The sequence below is a fragment of the Eptatretus burgeri genome, chromosome 11 (assembly GCF_056783735.1).
Source record: "Eptatretus burgeri isolate ZD-2024b chromosome 11, Ebu_testis_v1, whole genome shotgun sequence".
Taxonomy (NCBI): domain Eukaryota; kingdom Metazoa; phylum Chordata; class Myxini; order Myxiniformes; family Myxinidae; genus Eptatretus; species Eptatretus burgeri.
In genome coordinates, this window is record NC_140971.1 from 59977107 (window position 1) to 60000352 (window position 23246).

Sequence of the window (23246 nt, forward strand, 5' to 3'; positions counted from 1 at the left end):
GATTTATAATGGGATTCAAGTGTGGGCTTTGGCTGGGCCATTCAAGGACTTTCACGTTCTTTTTGTGAAGCCATTCCGGTTTTGCTTTGGCTGTATGTTTAGGGTCATTGCCCTGTTGGAACATAAATCGTCACGCAGTCTAATGTCTTTTGCACTCTGAAGAAGGTTCTCTTCAAGGATTTACCTGTATTTGGCTCCATTCATTGCTCCCTCTATCCTCACAAGTCTCCCAGTCCCTGCCACTAAAAATCATCACAAAGCATGATGCTGCCACCACCATGCTTCATGGTTGGGATGGTGTTTGATGGATGATGAGCTGTGCTTGGTTTCCGCAGACATGGCACTTTGCATTCTGGCCAAAGAGTTCAGTTTTCTTCTCACCTGACCAGAGAATTTCTTGCCTCATGCTCTTGGAGTATACCACATGCCTTTTTGCAAAATCCAAGCATGCTGTCATGTGCCTTTTTCTCATCTATGCCTCCTCACAATTCTATTTCAGAGTTCTAATTTCGTAAATTGCAAAAATTTGAAAAAACTTGAACAAATTCTAAAAAAGAAAAAGACAATTCCACTGATATTATGGGGTATTACGTATATATCAGCAACAACAAAATTTCAATTTAATCTATTTTAAATTCAGGCTGTAACAGAACTAACATAGCAAAATGTGAAAAAGTCAAGGGGTGAGAATACTTTCTTAAGGCAATATATGTATATATGTATATAGGTGGGTTCTGAAACAATGTTAGAGGAATCCATGGCTCAGGACGACGGTTTTGAGGGAGATCATTCCCTGCAGCTATACCCAGAGGTAACATTGGGGGCAACTGCGACAGCGACAATGCTTGGGCACGCCCTGCATCAAATTTTCCCCCACAGAGGACCGAGCGATCCTTATCGGATCCACACCCAATCGAAGCGGATCGGCTCCGCCAAAGCCGTTGGAGACGAACACGGTTATGGAGATAATGAGACGATGCATGGAACGCATGGATTGGAATACGCAAACACGAAATGAGAATTTGCAAAACTTACAAACACAAATGAAGGCGGGTCAGGAGGAAATGAAGGCGGGGCTGTGAAGCTTGAAAGTCGGGCTGGCAGAGATGAAGGGCGAAATGAAAAACGTGGACTGGAATTTCACAAATAGGATCAGGACTGCACGTGGGGAAATGACCGAGGCGAGGGGGAGTGTGGAGGCTGTTCGGACCGCGATGACGACGGGCAAGGTCGAGGTGACGAGTGAAACCACGATAGTCAGGAGGGAAACCTGTGAACTCGGACAGGTCGAGACAAAGAATCAGCAATCTGGGGTTGTAAATCAGGAATTAAAAGAGGTAACAGAGACACAAAGGAAGATAGAACGGGTAAAGGACGAATTGCACGAAATAAAAGAGGAGCAGACACAAGTAGAAATGGTGAAGGACATTGAGGTTGAGGTTGAGCTTGTGGAGTGTTTTGGCACCCAGTGCGAGGGTCGGATTAACCTCCCGCAGGAACAAGGGGAGACTATATGCTCCCTCGAAGCAGGCCGTGACGAGGTGAGTCCGCTAAGGCCGTGCGAGGTGGAGCGGTTGAATGGTGCGAAAGAGCATATGCCGAGCTTGGGGGGATAGAAACCCACGGGATCTCTTGGGCTAACCCAAGCCCTCAATGTGATTTGCCGGAGTGTGTATCAGAACGTGAGTGGAGTGCAAATGACATGGAATGTGTGAGTAGTGCAAATGACATGGAATGTGTGAGTAGTGCAAATGACATGGAATGTGTGAGTAGTGCAAATGACATGGAATGTGTGAGTGCACGTGAGAAAATGGGACACGGACCGACCCAGACGGGAGTCGTGGGTCATGTAACGGACCGGAGTGGCGAGCCTAATGAGCCGGATGGAGTTATTTCGGAGACCGCCCCGGCTCCGTGGGACGATGCGTGCGAGATCAGTTCCATGCTTTGCAAACCACCCAAGTGCTGATGATTGCAGGATGGGAAGCCGGCATTGAAACGATCCCCACCTGGTCCAACACCAGACCGCGGACGGCTAAAATGGAGGCAAATTGAGGGGTCGAGCTGAATAGGAAAACACATATCCCCATGTGAGCACGTGTACGGGGCCCGACGTGCTGCGCGCCGCGAGTGGTGTTCGCGGGACGTGCGGAACGAGTCCCGAGGACGACACCACCGGGCCCGTGAGCGTGGTAAACCTCACGGAGTGGGCCGTGTGCGAGTGACATCAGCGGGGATCTCGCAGCACGAAGGCCAGGTGTGTAACGCACGGTGGTTCACATGGGGGATGGCTCGAAAGCGAGCATGTAATGTAATTAATGGGGCAACGTTACTCTCTCGTGTATCGGCCAAACGAAAGAGACAAGCGTGTTGTAGACCGCCGCCCTGGAGGTGCAAGGCTCGTCGAGCCTTGCCACGAGTAGGCTATGCCCGGCCAGGATTTAGCGAACATCCTCCCTGGGGGAATAGGAGCATTAGTTAGGGGAAGGGTTTAGCGTTAGACAGACCGGCCTCATGGGGGCATGAGTCGTCCTCCATGGGGCCCGGTAACACGAGTTAGGGGAAATTTAGTATCGAATTTAGAAATGGATTGGAGACAAGGACAGACATGGAATGTGTAGTGGGGATGTAGATTAGCTACGCAGAGTTAAATGGAACGTGCATTTGAATAAGGGATGACGGGGAGCACGAGTCAGTTAGGGGGACGTAGTTAGTGGAGAGTTGGAGTAAATTGAAAAGAGAAAATATACGATGCGTGAATGTGGGTCAATGGTCCAGAGTGTGAAGGGAGTGAATGTGGAATGCATGGTGCGAATGAATGATTGGGGGGGAGGAGTGAATCCCACCCAAGGGATCCTGGGGTTTGTGTAATAATAGTTAGTGGGTTAGTTAAATTAACTAAAAGGATGTCATTTTGTTGTTGGTGTTGAACGAAGGCACGAAACCTTTTGTAGGGTGCAGGAGACTATTGACCGGCTGGGAGCATGGCTGGTGAAATATGCGTACTGAGTAGAAGGCACGCCGGACACCGAAGTCGTCGGCGAGAGTAGGCCATGGGTCCAAGTGACCGAGTCTGTGTAATGGGCACGGGTAGCCCACGGAAACGGAATCCGGAGCACCAAAATTCCACGTGGGCATCGATGGGGAAAATGCCAGGAAGGGCATCCCCCACATTCATAGGCTCGGAGACAGCCTCAGAGACCCGGGGATGCCGAAGATCGAGTTCGGCAGGTGGGTAGACCTGCCAGTGGAGCCACGCTGCCCAGCCATGAAATTGTGCAAGAGCACGGGAGAAAATTTGCGGGCCAGGCCCAAATTAATAACAGACACCAACACAGGCGATGGGAATCGTGGTTGCGAGAACCAACAGTTTAAAGAGACAGGCGTGTTGAAAAGCCCTGGAGATAGATTAACGTTTAATAAATGGTAGGATAGAAAGGAAACATGTACCCCTTCGCACCATCCATCCCTTCGCTGTTCGTAGGCCGCTGGACTCATCTTGAAAATGCTGAAACCTGTGGGAGCTATTCTGAGGCTGCATTTGGGCCTCAAGACAGATTCACTTGTCTCTTCCTCAATCCTTTCAAAAGGGATCTTAGGGATTGGGAATAGACAGTTTGGACAGGTTAGTCGAACAAGGACAATAAGGGGGCTCGGGACACACGTAATTATAAAAATAAAAATAAAAAAGTCTAAATTTAGTTTTTTGTTTTTTTGTTACAAGCTAATGGGGGTGGGTATGGACAAGGACAGGCATAGGCAATAGGTTGAGGAGAGACTGTATGGTAGGACCAAGCCCCGCTTTGGACTGGCCAACACCACCACACTCCCTCCACAACCTCACAAAACCACACTGAGGCCGGCCAGCTTCATGTGCCGACCTGTTGTACTACACTTTGCCTGGTCTGCATTTGCCATGCCTTTGCCTTGACTCAATTTGCTATACCTGCCCATGCCTTTATTTGCCTTGCCACATCTCTCAACTTTACCATGTATGCCAGGACCATCTTTGTGAAAGTATTTGCAAGGACTGCCCTGCAGGCAGCCGTGTTACCGGGGACTGCATTTGTGCAGCCCAGACATCTTGTTGTTTATAAAGGCCAGTTCAAATGGACTGAGACGGCGTGTGGCCTGCCGTATTAGGGTGAGTTGCCTCCAGCAGCCAGGAACAGGAAAAGTAAATAAAAACAACAAAGGACCATTGAGGGCCTGAAGATGCCTGACCATCGATTGTCTGCTGCTGCACTCATCCCTGAATGTTGCCTTTATTGTTCTCTCCTTAAGTCACAGGTCCTGGGCCATGGGTAATGTAAATATTAGAAATGTATATTGTTCTAACCCACCTGTTTGTTTGTTTAGTTCTGGCAATGTAGTTAGTTGTCCGAATGAGTCTGTTAGTTTAGTTACGCAACGCACTCGGTTATTTATTTTTGGGACATGTATTCAACATGTCGCAGTTAGGGATCTGTTGGTAAAATGCACTCGGGGAACCTACACCTGCATGCCACACGAATGTTAACGACTCAGGTCGAGTCTAGCAAAAGGGAGGGGGGTAGTGTTGTGGTTCTCGGAACCGCATGCATACAACAGATAGGTGTTCCGAGACAGTTATGCCATTAATATACATGTAGATAGACCCCTTCGTTTTGTTTAAGGCCCGGTCACACCTTGACGTTTTAGCCAATGTATGCCGATTTTTGATTTTTTTTTCTAAAACGCTGGCACACGTTGAATACTTTATGGGTAAGTTTTGATAACATTAAGAGCACGCTGAAAAACACTGCCATACGTCGTTGTACGCTGGCTTTAAACGTTGTACTTTTTGGTTGTCCTCAAATTTTATCATGCTTGAAATTTCACGACGTATGCCGGCGTATGACTCACACATTCCGCTACGCTGGCCACAAGTTGTATGCACGGTCTGCGATCGTTGACAGACGTCAACACATGCTACTGGTAAGTTAATCATAAGTTGAGACACGCCGAGGTAATGTTTAGCGTACCCGAAACTTATTTCTAACCTATGATTAACGTGTTGTTGGCACGTTACGCGATCGTTGCCACACGTCGACAGACGTTACTTTTAAGTTACTCATAGGCTGAAAGACGTCGGTATAATGGATCGTCCTTGCGTCAGCGTCCACGGCCACGGCCAGGACACTTATTTGCAGCATTCTTCAAACTTTTCTTCGGCATGACGAGGATGTTCACACTTCGATGTCTAGCTTGGCTATGATTCCAATTGTCCATCGGCAGTGTCTATTTAAAATAGTCGAGTTTGAGCGTTTTAACACGTTCAGAAGAAACGCTTCAAATTTCAAAACCTCAGCGTCAAAAAACAAAGGCGAGTGACAACAATTTAAATCGTTCATTGTAAACAATGAAAATAGCTGAGTGGTACCGTTTAAAAGTCGTTGAGTGTAAAAAAAATCCAATTGTTGAGCGCAAGCATCTACTTTCAATAGTGGAGATGCAGCCATTTAAATCGTTGAGTTTATCATTTAAATCGTTAAATCGTTAAACGCAAGGACGATCCATCATAACCCACACCCTCCCCCTCACACTCACCTACTACTGCCAACATGAACAAACTACTACTAATACTGATACTAATACTGATACTGATACTGATACTGTTACTGCTGACATGGACATCGACTCAAAAAGCACTCGAAAACACTGTTGGGTTCCCCTTTTATGAGCAGCATTTTTACGTACCAATTCCCAAAACCGCTGGGAACACGTTTTTATATGGCAGTTGTAAGCGAGAAACACGTTAATTTTTTTTTTTTTGTCGACCGGAAGATTGTCATTGGAATACGTCTACATACGTCGATGTGTGTTGGGACTACGTAAAGAATTGGTTCAAAGCACGTCAAACATAAGTTAGAAATAAGTTTCGCGTAAAAAAGACATTACCGCGACGTGTTTCGACTTATGAGTAGCTTATAAGTAGCCTTTGTGGACGTGTGTAAGCGTCCACATATCGTGTGCAAAACTTATCCCCATCGCATGCGGAACGTGTGTCATACGCCGAGTGCGTCATAAAATTTTGAACATGTTTAAAATTTCTTGACGTACTCTACTTACTACGACGTATGATAGCGTACTTTAGCGTTGTACTCATGTATACCAAACTTACTCATACCGTATTTGACATGCCCCAACGTTTTAGACACATTTTTCTTAGGTCAGCATACGCTGGCAAGATCGCCAAGGTGTGATCGCGATGTTGTCACTTCCATTTCTACGGCAGTTATGATTCGAATCGTTGTGCGTCAGCCTTTTAATAGGCTACGTCACGACATCGTCGGCGATGCGTGCAACGCGCTATGCCTAAGTTAGACTATCGTTGGGCATCGGTTGTGTAGGCCAACAACAGGTTCAGCATTCGTTGGTATAAGTTATCTATAACACAACGAAACGTTCTGTGTCCGTTACCAATGCGTTATACATAAGACCAAGTCGCTATGAATACGTCCGAATCTTTAAAAAAAAACATCAAAAGTTCAACGTAAGCCAGCGTTTTACATACATTTTAATACGTTGCCATTGCTGGCTAAAACGTCAAGGTGTGACCGGGCCTTTAGTGGGAAGACAAGGGAGTGCATTGCGATGGTCTAATAGTTAGGTTATTCAATCATTTTTCCCTTTTTATTTCATCCCCACTCTTTTTATTTTCTGAGGCAAAATCCGTGACGTGCGCTTTGGGCTGGACTAGCGCTTTGAGCTTCCACTGTCTTCCCGAAACCAGACATGTGCGGCGAGTCACGTACGCTTTAGCACCCAGGTGGGCGGGCGTGACCGGAGTCTGCCCGAAACCCGGCCCAGGCTGACGGACCACGTGAGGGGTCGGGGCCAGTCAGAATGCCCACCCAGACGATGACGTCGGATTCGGCATGGCCCTCCCCCGAGCTCTGGGCTCTATAAAAGGTGAAGAAGTCCTCAGTGTTGTGGATGTTGAGTGGTGTTTTCACGCAGTGTGTTCCTGCTTCTTGACTCCACTCACGTCTCACCTCGACGAACCGCCTCCTGCCTGGTCCCGCCTACTGCTCCACTCTCACCTTCTGGACTCCGCCCTTCTCCACTCAAGCTCCTCCTTCGAAGCACGATCTCCACACGTGTGGCTGTGGCCAGAACAACGCAACTATTGTCGGGTATCGCACCCCGGAGCATACCCCTCCCACCCCCCAAAACGCCCAGGTACCGAAAGCTATAACCTCAACTCCCCTCCCTCCCTGGCTGCAAAAGTCCCTTTTCATTGGGGTTTCTTTTTCTGTGTGTGTGTCTGAGTGTGCTGGCACCTGTCTGTTAAGTAAGCCTGTAGAAGAACATTATTATTGTTACCCTTGTTAATCTCGCGTCAAGTCTGCACTGTGTCTGCTTTAAGGCCCAGTCACACCTTGACGTTTTAGCCAGCGATGGCAATGTATTAAAATTTATGTAAAACGCTGACTTACGTTGAACTTTTGATGTTTCTTTTTAAAGATTCGGACGTATTCATAGCGACTCGGTCTTATGTATAACGCATTAGTAACGGACACAGAACATTTCGTTGTGTTATAGATAACTTATACCAACGAATGCTGAACCTGTTGTCAGCCTACACAACCGATGCCCAACGATAGTCTAACTTAGGCATAGCGCGTTGCACGCATCGCCGACGATGTCGTGACGTAGCCTATTAAAAGGCTGACGCACAACGATTGGAATCATAACTGCCGTAGAAATGGAAGTGTCAACATCGCGGTCACACCTTGGCGATCTTGCCAGCGTATGCCGACCTCTGAAAAATGCGTCTAAAACGTTGGCGCATGTCAAATACGGTATGAGTAAGTTTGGTATACGTGAGTAGAACGCTAAAGTACGCTATCATACGTCGTAGTAAGTAGAGTACGTCAAGAAATTTTAAACATGTTCAAAATTTTACAACGTACTTGGCGTATGACACACGTTCCGCATGCGATGGGGAATAGTTGTACACACGATATGCGGACGCTTACACACGTCCACAAAGGCTACTTATAAGCTACTCAAAAGTCGAAACACGTCACGGTAATGTCTTTTTTACGCGAAACTTATTTCTAACTTATGTTTGACGTGCTTTGAACCAATTCTTTACGTAGTCCCAACACACATCGACGTATGTAGACGTATTCCAATGACGTCTTCCGGTCGACAAAAAAAAATAAATGAACGTGTTTCTAACTTAAACTGCCATATAAGGACGTGTTCCCAGCGGTTTTGGGAATTGGTATATAAAAATGGTGTTCATAAAACGGGAACCCAACAGTGTTTTTGAGTCCTTTTTGAGTCGATGTCCATGTCAGCAGTAACAGTATCAGTATCAGTATCAGTATCAGTATTAGTATTAGTAGTAGTTTGTTCATGTTGGCAGTAGTAGGTGAGTGTGAGGGGGAGGGTGTGGGTTATGATGGATCCTCCTTGCGTCCGCGTGTCCACGGGTAGGAGACATCTTTGCACCATTGTTCGAAGTTCTTCGCGGCTAATTTTTTATGGGGCTTTTTCAACAATGAGCTATAGCTTGTTTTTACGATTTAGGTCTATTCATAACGGGTTGGACAAATGCACAATGAACTAATAATGTGCATAGAGCGCTTCGATAACTTATAGATACGGTATACCAACGAATAATTATTGTGTAGCCGGCGTTCACAAACTATGCCCAACGATAGCCTAACTTATCCATATCGTGCGGCAGTTTATCTTTGCCGGTGACGTAGGGTTTGCTATTCATAGGCTGCCACTCAACGATTTAAATGGCTGCATCTCCACTATTGAAAGTAGACGCTTGTGCTCAACAATTGGATTTTTTTCCACTCAACGACATTTAAACGGTACCACTCAACTATTTTCATTGTTTACAATGAACGATTTAAATTGCTGTCACTCGCCTTTGTTTTTTGACGCTGGGGTTTGGAAATTTGAAGCGTTTCTTCTGAACGTGTTAAAACGCTCAAACTCGACTATTTTAAATAGACGCTGCCGATGGATAATTGGAATCATAGCCAAGCTAGACATCGAAGTGTGAACATCCTCGTCATGCCGAATAAAAGTTTGAAGAATGCTGCAAATAAGTGTCCTGGCCGTGGCCGTGGACGCTGACGCAAGGACGATCCATAAAACCGACGTCTTTCAGCCTATGAGTAACTTAAAAGTAACGTCTGTCGACGTGTGGCAACGATCGCGTTACGTGCCAACAACACGTTAATCATAGGTTCGAAATAAGTTTCGGGTACGCTAAACATTACCTCGGCGTGTCTCAACTTATGATTAACTTACAAGTAGCATGTGTTGACGTCTGTCAACGATCGCAGACCGTGCATACAACTTGTGGCCAGCGTAGCGGAACGTGTGAGTCATACGCCGGCATACGTCGTGAAATTTCAAGCATGCAAAAATTTGAGGACAACCGAAAAGTACAACGTTTAAAGCCAACGTACAACGATGTATGGCAGTGTTTTTCAGCGTGCTCTCAATGTTATCAAAACTTACCCATAACGTATTCAACGTGTACCAGCGTTTTAGAAAAAAATTTCAAAAATCGGCATACGTTGGCTAAAACGTCAAGGTGTGACTGGGCTTTTAGTAAGTTGCTTGTGTTATTGTCACACCTCTCTCCTCTATCCCTGTGTTACATACCTCATAAATCTTTATCGTACCACATGCTTTTCCTCGCTTGCTGTTAATAAATAATTGTCATGAGGAATGTTCCCAGCTCACCTTTGTCTTTTCTCTCATTGGTCTAGCGTGGTCCAAATCTAAGTTTAGCCGGATCTTTATTCCCAACGATCCGTTCCTTCTAGCCGGTACATGCTTGGCAGTGTCGCTCGGCTGCATCCGATCTGCAAAGGTGATCCGATCCGGTAGAGTGATCCAGTTCGGACAACGCGTACCGAGGGCGTGGTTCTCCGGTAATTAAACCACGTGGTTAATTTGGTAACCCGATTCCATAGACGGGAGGACCCAAGGTCACGCAGTTGAGTTATTGGCGTCAATCATCGGTTTAGCAACCCGCGCGTCACGAAATTATCCGTGAGCGATGGCCTACAATTCCGGGGAGTCTGGTGGGAATCGACCTTGCTTCCCCCACCTCGTGGTCTTCTCACCAGACCCCGCCGGCCCGCAACAATATATATATATATATATATATATATATATATATATATATATATATATATATATATATATATAAAAATAAATGACCGTTTTTACAGCCATTTTTCCCTGCTGTGCAGGGGTTAGGCTTTTTCTTGAGGCAATGTTTTATGGCTGGATGCCCTTCCTGACGCCAACCCTGGTCGCCTCTTACGACACACAGGGATATGGTATACTTATTCTAACCAGGGCATACACCGGGACCAGCACACTGGTACTCACTTCGCCGACCTCAGATGGATGACAGGCTGAGTCAACCCCCTGGTGTTAATTCAGCAGCCAACGGGGCTTGAACTCAGGACCCTGGGATCCCAAGCCGCCACCCTAACCACTAAGCCAACACCAGGCGCACATATATATATATATATATATATATATATATATATATATATATATATATATATATATATATATATATATATATATATATATATATATATATATATATATATATATATATATATATATATATATATATATATATATATATATATATAATATAAACATGGAAAAAATAAAACTTCAATTTAAAAAAAAAGGTTCATCATGAGAACTTATCTGAGAATTTGGTCAGTGTATGCATGTTTGAGTGGATAAAATATAATGTACATCATTATATTTTTGCTTATACAGTATTAAGCTTTTTTTTTCTATGCTTTTATTTTCCTTTATTTTATTCCCTTGATTTTTGTCTGGCCTACACTTGTTCCCAGGATCGCAGCGAATCATGGAGAGTGAAGGCTCTGAGTTTGAATATGATGATGCGATTGGAGTTATTAATGCAGGTATGATGTAGTATTTCTTAACAGTAATCTTAGGATTATGTTGCTTATACATTTATTCTTCGATGTAGGGCAAGCACATTGTGAAACATCAGTTATCTTTAATTTGACCAACATGAACAGTTATCGATGATGAACAAATCAACACTGGAGATGGGATTTTAAACCTGGGATCAATGCTCGATAGATGATGATTGTGCTCAGATGGAACCAACAAACATTCTAACCTTTATTTTTGCCATAGGATAATCAATCTTAATTACCTTTGCCACTAAAGGTGTATGGAGGTTTTGTTTTCACCCCTGTTTCTCTGTGAACAGGATATCTCAAAAGGTTGTGTATGGATTTGGATGAAATTTCGTGGAGATGTTGAGTGTGTGATAAGGACGAAATGATTAGATTTTGGTGAAGATCTGGATCTGGATACTAGAATTTTTGAAGTTATTCTTCACCATTGAGAGATCCTGCCAAAAATGATATATAGCATGATATCTCAAACATTTATGGATGGATTCAGACGAACCTTGGTGGACACATTCGGTGCATGACAAGGACGAATCTATTCGATTTTGGTGATGATCTGAATCTGTTCTGGGTACGACAATTTTTCAAAAAAAAAAAAAAAAAAAAAAAAAAAATATATATATATATATATATATATATATATATATATATATATATATATATATATATATATATATATATATATATATGAGCCTGGTGTTGGCGCAGTGGTTAGGGCAGCGGCTTGGGATCCAAAAGGTCCTGAGTTCAAGCCCCATTGAGCCACTGAATTAATACACCAGGGGGTTGACTCAGCCTGTCATCCTTCCGAGGTCGGCGAAATGAGTACCAGTATACTGGGCCGGTGTATACCCCGGTTAAAATAGGTGTACCATATCCCTGTGTCGTAAGAGGCGACCAGGGTTGCGTCAGGAAGGGCATCCAGCGTAAAACATGTGCCAAATCACTATGCGGATCATACGGATGATCCGCTGTGGCGACCCCGAATGGGAGCAGCCCAAAGAAGAAGAAGAAGATATATATATATATATATATATATATATATATATATATATATTTATATATATATATCATGATATATCAAAGAAAGATGTGGACGAGTTATGCCCAAACTCGGTGGATTAGTTGGTTCGCTGACGAGAACAAGGCGATTCGATTTTGGTTCAGGTCTGGATGCAGATCCGGCCTCTCAGTGGGATGCAAAATGTCAACTATTCAGCCTGGCATAGGTATGCGCTCTACTGGGTGCTGTTCTAGTTGATCACTGTTTGAGGTTTTCGAAGTGGCATTTTCATGCAATGCATGTTTTGGAATTTTTAATTGATAATTACGGGAGTGCCAAATAACCCAAACCCATTAAAAAATATCCACAATACAATTATTTTTATTCTGAATTACATAAAAGTTCAGGAACATGTGCTACATTTTGTGTGACAGTACACATGTTTCAAATATCAGAACCATAACTTGAAAGTCTTTAGTTTGGCAATCAGTTGATCATATCCACCTCTGCACTGAATATACCTCTGCACTCTAAAATGTCTACCTCTGCGCTGTATACAGCTTTCAACACAATGGGTGAAGCTGTTGATTACGTGCTAACATTCGGCAAGTGTGATTGACCTTACTTTCTCTGTGATTACTTGTTTCAATTCAAATATGCTTCTAGCATGATCCTTGTACATATTGTCTTTGAGATAGCGAAAAAGATAAACATCTAGTGGGCTCAGATGAGGGAAATGTGGAGACCACTCGACGCTGAAGTGTTGGCCAATCACTCTTTGAATTGGTTGGTCACCCACTTGTAGGACTCATTGGTGGGTGAGGGGATGACATCCTGCTGAAACCATTGTTCTTCTCTTCAAAGCTTCTCCTGCGACCAAGAGCAATCTAGCACTCATTTGGCACTGTAATGTTGATGGTCATGTCATTACTGTCCTCATATTCAAACCAGAATGGTCCAATGATGCCATGCTTGCTCAATGCACACCAGTTCAAACACTTGACTGAATGTAAGAGTCTCTGGCGAACTTCATCCTGTGGTTCTGTGCACCAGTTGACATTGTTCCTTGAGTTGTCCTGGCCATTGAGCAAAAGGTGAGCCTCATCAGAGAACCAAATGTCATTTGGCAAACCAGTCCCCCTCAATTTTCTCCACAAACCTCTGACCCATTTCAAGATGCTTGTTTTTTTTTTCTGGGTCAGTAAGTTTGTGTTTATTTTTTATGGGTAAAATTTCATGTCATGGAGGAAACCTCTTGAGATTTGACACTGCCAGTCTTGACTGTGGCAGCGAAGAGACTTTTTTCTTTTGACTTTTTTGACCGACTGTTGGACCCTTTCAATGACCTCAAAAGTTCACAGACAGACCAAAATGAGTTGGTCTGTCTGTTGATTTTGAGTTTAAGTTGTGCGCAGTTCCTTGCTTTTGAAATTTCTTCATCCATTTAGAGATTCTCTTTTTACATGGGGCATCTCTGCAGTTAAATTTCCTCTTGAACTTTCTTTGAGTTTGGTTGAAGGATTATGTTTCGATGTAGGATACAACAAGAAAGCCTTTTCTCCATTTGTCCAGGGCATTGTTTCCTCTAGCTGCTCAGCTATCATTATGTACAGTGGCTTCAGAAAGTATTCACACCCTTCGACTGTTTCACATTTTGTTGTATTACAGCATGAATTTAAAATGCATTATATTGAGTTTTATTTTCAGAAATTTTTACAAATTAATGAAAAGTGAAATTGTAAAATGTCTTGAGTCAATAAATATTCAACCAGGTGGGTTTGACTCAGCCTGTCATCCTTCCAAGGTCAGCAAAATGAGTATCAGCTTGCTGGAATGATTGAGCCATTCGAGTAACCTGCGTTGGAGTGGCGACCCGTCCAGGATTGTGTCCAATAGCCCAGGAGACTACTTCGGCAGCACCAACAATGCACAGAGTATGGTCCCAATGGATGGTCCCTTTGCTGTGACACTCCAAATTGAGTTCAGGTGCATCCGATTTCCTTTGATCATCCTTGAGGTGTTTCCACAACTTGATTGGAGTCCACCTATGGCCAATTTAATTGATTGGACCTGAGTTAGAAAGAAACACACCTTTCCTTTGAATGTCCCACAGTTGACATGTCAGAGCAGAAACTCCACTAAGAAGTCCAAGGAACTATCCGTAGAAGACCGAGATGGAATTGTGAGGAGGCATAGATCTGGGGAAGGGTATAAAACAATTTATAGAATGTTGAAAGTTCCCAAGAGCAGAGTGAGCTCCATCATAAGGAAATGGAAAGAATATGGAAATACACAGACTCTTCCTAGTGCTGGCTGTCCAACCAAACTAAGCAACCAGGCGAGAAGGACCTTGTTCAGGGAGGTGAACAAGAACCCAATGAGCACTGACAGAACTACAGAGTTCCTTGGCTGAGATGGGAGAACCTGCAGGAAGAACAGTCTCTGCAGCACTTCACACATCTAAGCTTTATGGGAGAGTGTTCATACAGAACCCACTCCTGAGAAAAAGGCACTTGACAGCACCCCAAAACTTTTCATGCAAACCAAGGAATCAAGGAATCTCTTCATTGGCAACAAAGCAATTCATCCCCACTCCATGTCAGGATGGCCGAGAGATATGCACACTCACTCTAAGCGGTCTTGCCTGGGTTTAAATCTCAACCCAGCTATAAACTGTCATCCTGGTGTTTCACAGGCAGGGTGATTAATCAATGCATGTGCCGTTCCTCAGATGGATGTTAAACTGGGCATCACATCTCCTAGAATTAGTTGGTGGACATTAACGATCCCTTTGCGGTGTCCTTTGCAAAGAATAGGGGGACTATCTCTGGCAACCTGGCCAAATTCCAAATTTCTGCTCTGACCTACATGGGCACTACATCAGCAGCACAACCACATCCTCAATCAATGATGCCACTCACAGCCTTGTGCTGCATAGGAAAAAAGAAGACAGCTAGACTCTGATGTATAGTATTTTATTGTATAAATGTAGCTTCAAGAACACATAAACATTACATTTTATTGGCTGCTCTTAGAACACCCTTATTCTGGACATTTCCATCTGTCTGTCTGTCCGCGAAACTTTGGTCAAGCCAAGGGGCTAAACCACTCAACCGATTCCAATGAAATTTGGTAGGTAGGACCAATATTTCAGGGAATCGTCTGCTTTCGAATAAGGGACCCCGGGTCCTAGCAACGGCATAGCAACGGCCCTTTAAAGTGGTGAAAAAATCGAAAAAAAAAATCGAAAAATCGAAGCTTAGAGTTCTGTGCGCAATCTATCTCGCTCCCTTCATGCCAATTTGCAGCCCTAACAAAAAATATTTGTAGGAGGAGATAGGTTTTGGGCAAGTACATGTCGAACATTTCAGAAACGGTTAATTGCGAATATCTCTAAGAGAAAGAGTCTGATTTTGATGAAACTTGGGTGAAATGTGTACAATGTGGCTAGCATGTACACAAAAATGAATGGTTGCTATGCACACCTCCGTTGCTTAGCAACAGCTAAAATATTTTATCGTACATCATACACTTATTGTGGACTGTACAAAAAAATCAATACCTCTGAAACTGGACCTCCGAGGGACCTGTTTTTTTGTGCCCAAGGAGAATGTCTTACAGCATCATATAAAAAAATAAAATCTTTAGCGAATAGATAAATGGAATTACCAGGGCTGCCATTTGTTAGAGTGTCTTTGGAAACATGCCTGAAATTTCACAAGGTGGGTTTCTGGGCGCAAACTAAGAGGGCTGTGATAATCATATTTATTGTGCTAAATTGATTGATAGTATGTACATGAATACCGGCTAGTCGCGTCGGGCAGCTTTCCATCCAGAGCGAGCAGCCATGTCGCCTACCGGCTTGTTGTAATAATATGTCAATTAATTTACTCTCAATTGCGAACATTTAAAAAGAAGCGATTTTGGGAGGGAAAAGTGGGGGGGGGGGAGATAGGACGTGGGAGAGGAGGAGGAGTGGAAGTCTGGAGAGAGGGTATTGGCGAAAGGGTTATGGAGGGAGGGGATGGAGTTTGTCTGGAGGGGGTGGGGTGGGCAAAGGGAGGGGACGTTGTTGGTGGAGTGACGGGAAGGGGGTGGGGTGGGAAGAGGCAGGTGAAGAGGGGGGAGGGGAAGGGTGAGGTGTCCCTTTGCTCGTCTATATTGTCAGAGATGTGTTTGGCTGTCTGTCTGTCTGTGTGTTGCCATTTTTCTCAGAGATGGCTGAACAGATCTTCGTCAAATTGTCAGAGGTTCATCAGTAAGTGTCGTGCAGTGTTTTGGGCAAAATGAAAAATTAAGTTTTGAAAAACAATGTTGGATTTTTTTTTCCTTTTAGCTCTCCAGTGCCTCTACTCAGCCTTTGTAGCTATCTGAACAGTAAATGAACAGTTAAATGATCCCCAACCCCATTCCTGAGAGGGAATAGAGAGGTGTTTGAGTCCCCCACAATAAATATAAAAAAAATTAAAATTTGATTTCTTCAAAATGCCAACAGGCTTAGAACAGCAAAGGGCAACATCGGGTAACCCTGCTTGTCTGAAATAAGAGAGAAAAAACAACAACATGAAAAGCAAGGAGAAAAAGACATAAAATGTCATAGTCCCTGTTTTAGTAATTTTGCAATGTGGAGTAAATAGCTTGCCCATATTTATTTACAACTAAAATGGTCACCAGTGATTGGATCACAAAATAAAGTGAAGTGCATGTGTATGCCATAATTTTCTGTGCTTGTGCCAAGTTTGAACAAAATCGGACCACGCATGTACGAGAAATTGTTGGGGACATGTTTAAGTCACACAATGGCCACCAGTCTGCCATCTTGGATCTGATCTCGAAATACAATGACGTGCAGATGTAAGCCATTATTCGTTATCTGGGCACCAAGTTTGAACAAGATTGGTAAATGCATGCCCAAGAAATGGTTGAGGACATGTTCAATCCCATGTTTTCTACAACTAAAATGGCCACCAGTCTACCAGTCAGCCATCTTTGATTAGATTACAAAATAAAGTGAGATGCACGTGTATGCCATCATGTACGGTGCTTGCATCAACTTTGATCAAAACTGGACCATGTATGTCTGAGAAATGGTTGGGGACATGTTTCAGTACCAAAATGGCTGCCAGTCAGCCATATTTGATATGATTGAGAAAACAATTGACGTGCATATGTAAGCCACATTCATGATCTGTGTACCAAGTTTGAAAAAGACTGGTAAATGCATTTCCGAGAAATGGTTGACGACGTGTTCAGCATCAGGTTTTTACTACTAATATGGCTGCCAGGTGGCGGGCCTAAGACCCAGAGCCAGAGGTCCTCAGACCCAGAACACCTAAGATAATAAATTAATGGTAAATAAAAAGGAAGTTTTTTTATTGGGGTGGGGGGAGGGTGGGTGGATTGGGACACCCGGTGTCTTTGCATTTTTCATTTTTGAGAGAAGGAAAGTGTTTTTTTTTCCAAAATCTATCTTCTAGAAATGGATGAGGCGTGTGTGTGTTTAATTTCTTACGTCTGTTAATTAATTACGTACCCATGGAATGTAGCTTTTGACCCTTTAGACTGCTGAGACCCCTTTGATCTGTGAAGAGTTAAAGAACCTGTGGACCCAAAAGACCCCATTCACCCAAAAGACCCTGATAACCAAAAATATACTGAGGACCCAAAAGACCCCATTGACCCAAAAGACCCTGATGACCAAAAATATCCTGAGGACCCAAAAGACCCTGAGGACCCAAAATACCAAACTACCCCAAGAGGACCCATAAGACCCAGATGACCCAAAATCTCCAAAGATCCAAAAGTTCCTGAGGACCCAAAAGACACCCCAAGGAGCCAAAGATGCCGAGGACCCAAAAGACCCACAAGACCCCTAAGTGTGTGTGTGTGTGTGTGTGTGTGTGTGTGTGTGTGTGTGTGTGTGTGTGTGTGTGTGTGAGGCATGTGTTTTTGTGGAGTTCTGATGTGGATTGTGATGCACCAAAATGATAATCATCATGACCTGCTGAGTTGATTAAGCTAATTAACAACAAAAAAAATCCAGAAGAATTCCCATGTTTTAAATGCGTGCCATGTTAAGGTACAAAGAGTAGCTTAATTTGTCCTTCCACCATGTAATGGCATGGCATTCTAATTTCAAAATAAATAACAAAAACAATGAAAGCATTGCAACAATGCATATTCATTAATATTAATAATCTATCTATAATTCCAGCAGTGTGTGTGTGTGTGTGTCTGTGTCTGTGTCTGTGTCTGTGTCTGTGTCTGTGTCTGTGTCTGTGTCTGTGTCTGTGACCGCTGTTTCTTGACAACCACTGGTCTGATCTGATTGAAACTTGCCAGGTATATTCCTGGGGACCTGAGAATGTGCCTTTTCAAGGTTTGATATTGTTGTGGTTGAGGAAATTCGCAAACCACCATTCAGGTCCCGTAGGTGAGATATCTCTGTAAGTATATGTGTAGTTAGGCCCAAACCCGTTGTTTAGAGGGAATAAATGTCATTCATTCGGGCTGCGACCCTTTAAGATAGCCGTTTTTCTGTTCTATCTTTATTTTGAGCCAACCACGTCTCAACCGCCATCACACAACAACCACCAACCGCAACGCTGCTTCACAACAACAACAACGCCAACCTTTACCACAACAACAACAACGCCAACCAACCAAGGCCTTTACCTTCACAACTCGCTCTCGCAACCATCGCATCACCACCATTCCAAGCGTCGCCATGGCCATAAACCACCACAATAGACCCTCCACCACCTTCACCTCTCCTCCTTCTACCGCCATTCCCGCACCGCTTGTGGGCACCGAGCGTCGGGCTGTCCTGGCCTCGTGCGGGGCGCGCGCTGAGCCGCGGGTACAAAGAGCGGCCTTTCCGAGGGGAAGTCGGATCAGGAATGATTCACGCCCACTTCTGTTCCGTCCTATCAGCGAGCGCGGGGCGATTTGGCCCCGCCTCCAGGCGCGTCGGAGTAGAATCGATATATGCAGATTCGAGGATCAGGAATGATTCACGCCCACTTTTCCTCCGTCCAATGGGCGAGCGTGGCTCCGCCCCCGAGCCGATCCTGATCCAAAAATCTGCATATGGTTTCTCCTGCTGACTATAAAGCGCCGAGCGCGGGGCGAATTCGAGAGAGAGGAGTTTCTGTTTCGGGCTCGAGTGAGAGAAGAGTTTCTGTTTCGGGCTCGAGTTGGAGAAGAGTTTCTGTTTCGGGCTCGAGTTGGAGTAAGAGTTTCTGTTTCGGGCTCAAGTTGGAGTAAGAGTTTCTGTTTCGGGCTCGAGTTGGAGAGAGTTTCTGTTTCGGGCTCGGGCGAGTTGTGGCGGCAGCGAAGAGTGGCAGCAGCAGTCAAGACGGGTCTGGAGGAGAGTCGGTCTGTCGGGGTTCGGAGTCTGTCGGGGAGCTGCAGAGAGGAGAAGCCGCAAACGCGGTCGAGGGCGCAGTGGAGTCGCTCGTCGCGGGACCCAGGCAAGCCAGCTATCCTCTTTGCCCAGAGCATCAACAACCCCCCCCCCTGTTTCCCCCCGCGCTGAGATAGTGCGAAAAGGGGGGCCCCGTTCCCACCCCATTCCAGGCAGTGCCAGCGAGGCCCGCGGAGGAGCGCGGAGTCGGGGTACCGCCGCCATTTTGCGGCTCATCACAAGACGGGTAGGCTCGACGCGGTCTCGGCCCACAGGCCCGTCTGCCCCCTTATCGTTGAGGGTGGCCCTTTTCTTTTGATTTTGAGTATATGTGTTGTCGGCGCCGTCTATAAAGTAAAACTGTGTAAGTGTTGCCGTGTGCTCGCGTAGTCGGTAGTAGATCTGCATTGTGTTTCTTTTGTTGCAATTGCTTTTGGTGCATAATTGTTGTGTTTTTGTTACATTTGCTTTTGGTGCATAATTGTTGTAATTGTATATTTGTGCCTTCCGTTTGCCGCGGAATAAATGTGAATTATGTTGAACTGTTTTTCCTGTTTCGCTTCGTCTTTTCTTTAATTGAATCTCCATCTTACTTCACGTAAAGGGTTGGTCGTGGGCTAAAAAAACGCCCGACAATTAATCGGAACCGTCGAGGTTGACGATAACACTGCTCGGTTATCCCGATAGTACAGAACGGGTCGCTTAAAGTGGCCCATGTCCGAAGTCGACCTGCGGCGAGGTGCGATCGCCCGGTCTACCCTCCGTGTGGGTACTTAGGTAGGTCGAATTTGGCGAACAACCCTATCCCACGCGGGGGGTCGATTGGCACGATCGTGGTGAGGCCGAAAGGCCCACCCGTGACTAGTTCCCGGCGTTAGTCCGAGAGGGTCACGACGGAATTGTCCGTCCGGTGAGCGACGTACCGCGATTCGAGTTACGTGGCCGCTCGCACGCCGGCGGGCGCGAATTCGCAACAATATTAATCGGACAAGTGGTTCCCAAGTTATGGCCATTTATTTACCAAACCAATGACAAGACACGTTGTTGCGTGGGCGTGGCCGATGGGGGAAGGGAACCTCAGTCGCGTTCCCCATTACAGGTTACAACGTACGGGCTTCCGGAGAGTGATGACTTCGTGTATTCTAATAATTTCTCGATTTCTTATGCGCATTTATAGATAAACACTATGCCCCAAGTTATGATCGTTTTCATATTCGACGGTGCATAAATTTCGGTAACAATAGAGTGAGCTGGTGTGCTCCGAACCAGGAAGTAAATTTTTTTTTCCTCTCTTCTCTTCTCTTTTTTGTTTTTCCTTGCGACGACATTGCGAAAAGGCAAAATACGTTGGTGCTAATTGAATAATTGGCCATTAAAACTCAATTGCGAATCATCATCACTGTGATATGCGAACTTCCGGGCAACGCACGTACGGCACGCGGGAGCGAAGAAACGGCCTGTGTGGTTGTTGTTTCTTGCTCGCGGTTTGAATATTTATTTATGAATTTTTATTTTTTTATTTTTTTACGGGCACGTACTAGTATTTACAACATTAATAAATCAGATCATTTTTGACAAAGTTATGAGCGAAAAACGATTTTGATCATTTCGTCACCTTGACCTTTGATCCAATTGGACCCAAAAGTTAATGGGGTCGTCCAAGGTTCATTGCCCACCTGTGGATTAAATTTGATAGTGTTTGCTAAAGCCGTTTTGCCGTAAAGTTGCTAACAGACAGACAGACAGACAAACAAACAGACAAACAAGCAGTCATAGACTGGTACTTACGAAATCGTCAACTTGACCTCTGACCTTGTATAATAAAAGCTGTCTCGAGAGAAGGTAGCGACGCAAACCAGAAGTTTCTACGATTATTCTGTACCAAACCATCAAAAATCGAATGTTTGACCTCACTGTGACCTTGACCTTTGACCGATTTTGACCAAAATCTAATCAGCACTAGCCATCACCCTCCTGAATCACGTGGTGTAATTTGACATTGGTAGCTTCTTCTGTTATCGAGTTATCGTGCCTACAAACAAACAAACACACAAACAGATGACGGAAGTCATCAATATACTTATGAAATCTTTAGATTTCGTAAGTAACAAACCAGACGATTACAATATCCCGCCCCCTCCCTCTGGGAGGGGGCGGGATAATAATAGTAGTATCATATGCTAATAATAATAATAACGAACATACTGGGCCACACTGGGTCAAGCACATCTGAGCTTGATGAAAGGTAAGCTAATGCTCAAGCAGTATAGCAGGCGTGTATGCAACAAGGTTGTGAAGACCAATGGAAATTTGGTCCATCGGACCAACGTGCCCACTAGAAGTTTAAAATCGTGGTTTTAAAGAAGTTTTAAAAAGAATTTTGAGTGAAGTTTTTGTTGGTTATAAAGTAGCTCTTTTGTATATGTTATCATTTTGTGGAGGTGTGAAGTGATGCTGTAAAGGCAATGCGCTGCAGTTGGACAACATATTGACACTGCAATGGGGATAAATGAACATTAGTTGTTGAAAAGGAGAGGGAAGGAAACATAGCAACTTGCAAGTTGATGGATAAAGTGGGTTAACGTGTACAGAAAAAGTCACAGATAGGGATGGTGGGTGACTTCAGTTGTTGGTGCACTGTGAACATGAATCTCTGAAAGGAAGAGTGGGATTGAGCAGAATGATGAAGGTGGTTCCACAAGTGGGAGAAAAGTGGAACAAAAGAGCAGAGGTGAGCTGTCAGCCTGAGGATTGGAAATTTCACAAGGAGGGGGTGGCTGGAAGAATGTGTGTGACCTGGAGGGACAGAGGGATGGAAAAGCAAAGGGTGCAAGATCTTATGAGAGGTGGTAGAAAACAGAGGCCACAAACGTATTTGTGATGAAAGAGCAGCAAGTGCTGTGCTTCTCCTTCTTGGTGGAAGATGCTTTTGATATTGAGAGCTTTAGAATCCACCGCCTCCAATGAGACAAGTGTGAAGTGGGGGCACAAGCCGATCGTGGAGACGACTACTCCATTGAGCTCTGGATAAATGCCTTTTAGGCTGTAAACTTTCAAGTTTATCAAGGAACTTATGAACCACATAGTGGGCTTTAACCTATTTGTTATTAATATTAACGTTCATCTACTTATATGATGAAGAAACATTTTATTTGTTTTGAAAATGGCAATCTTTTCACCATTTTTAGCTGTTACACTGTTCTAGTTTACATAAAATTATGAAACAAAACAATTGTAGGTAATTGTGGGATCAATTTTAAAAATGCTTCTCATAATAACCTTCCTTCAATGCAGAAAAACCTTGTGGATTGATTAAGAACATGGGTGGAAGTTCCTCGGCTTTGGCTGGAACTCCCTGCCCTCCAATGACCCATCTTCGGTCACGCTCAGTCTCTCCCCATCGTCGAGATGACAACAGTAAGGCTGCAGCCAGATCTCCAGCCCTCCAGCAGCAAAGGTAGGAAATAAGCGAATGAATCATTCGACATTTACTAATTCAACTTGTTTTGTGAAAGTTCAGATTTTTTTTATTTAAAAAAAAAATCTGAACATGTTTGTAAATTTTACACTTTTTGATTATGGTATTACAATCGACCTCGCCGCAGAATGGTTTGGTTGGCAGCACACTGGTTTCGATTTTACCCTGACACTCTTTTTAGGAGTTTTGAACACCCCAGTCGATGCCGTCATCACCGTTCGCCTTCAAGGCATGATCGAAACCAAAGCCGAGGAGAGCGACAGAGGGTGACGGAGAACCATGAGTTATCCACCGACAAAAGCAGGTCACTTGTGTGAATGTGCTTTGAACGTCGGGTTTCTTTTGTTTTGAAATTATTTGAGCAAGTTGACATAT

The 23246-nt window shown here is 44.4% G+C and overlaps 1 protein-coding gene across 3 annotated transcripts in view; it reads left to right on the forward strand.

Moving 5' to 3' along the window:
* The window catches only part of LOC147017197 (regulating synaptic membrane exocytosis protein 2-like), a 352541-nt gene that overhangs the window by 257699 nt on the left and 71596 nt on the right, over nucleotides 1–23246 (forward strand). For all 3 annotated transcript variants that reach the window (XM_085846651.1, XM_085846649.1, XM_085846650.1), the window contains exons 15-17: nucleotides 10893–10964; nucleotides 22688–22850; nucleotides 23053–23175. In XM_085846651.1, the coding sequence (XP_085702777.1) occupies nucleotides 10893–10964; nucleotides 22688–22850; nucleotides 23053–23175 (358 nt within the window). The remainder of the gene's footprint in view (nucleotides 1–10892; nucleotides 10965–22687; nucleotides 22851–23052; nucleotides 23176–23246) is intronic.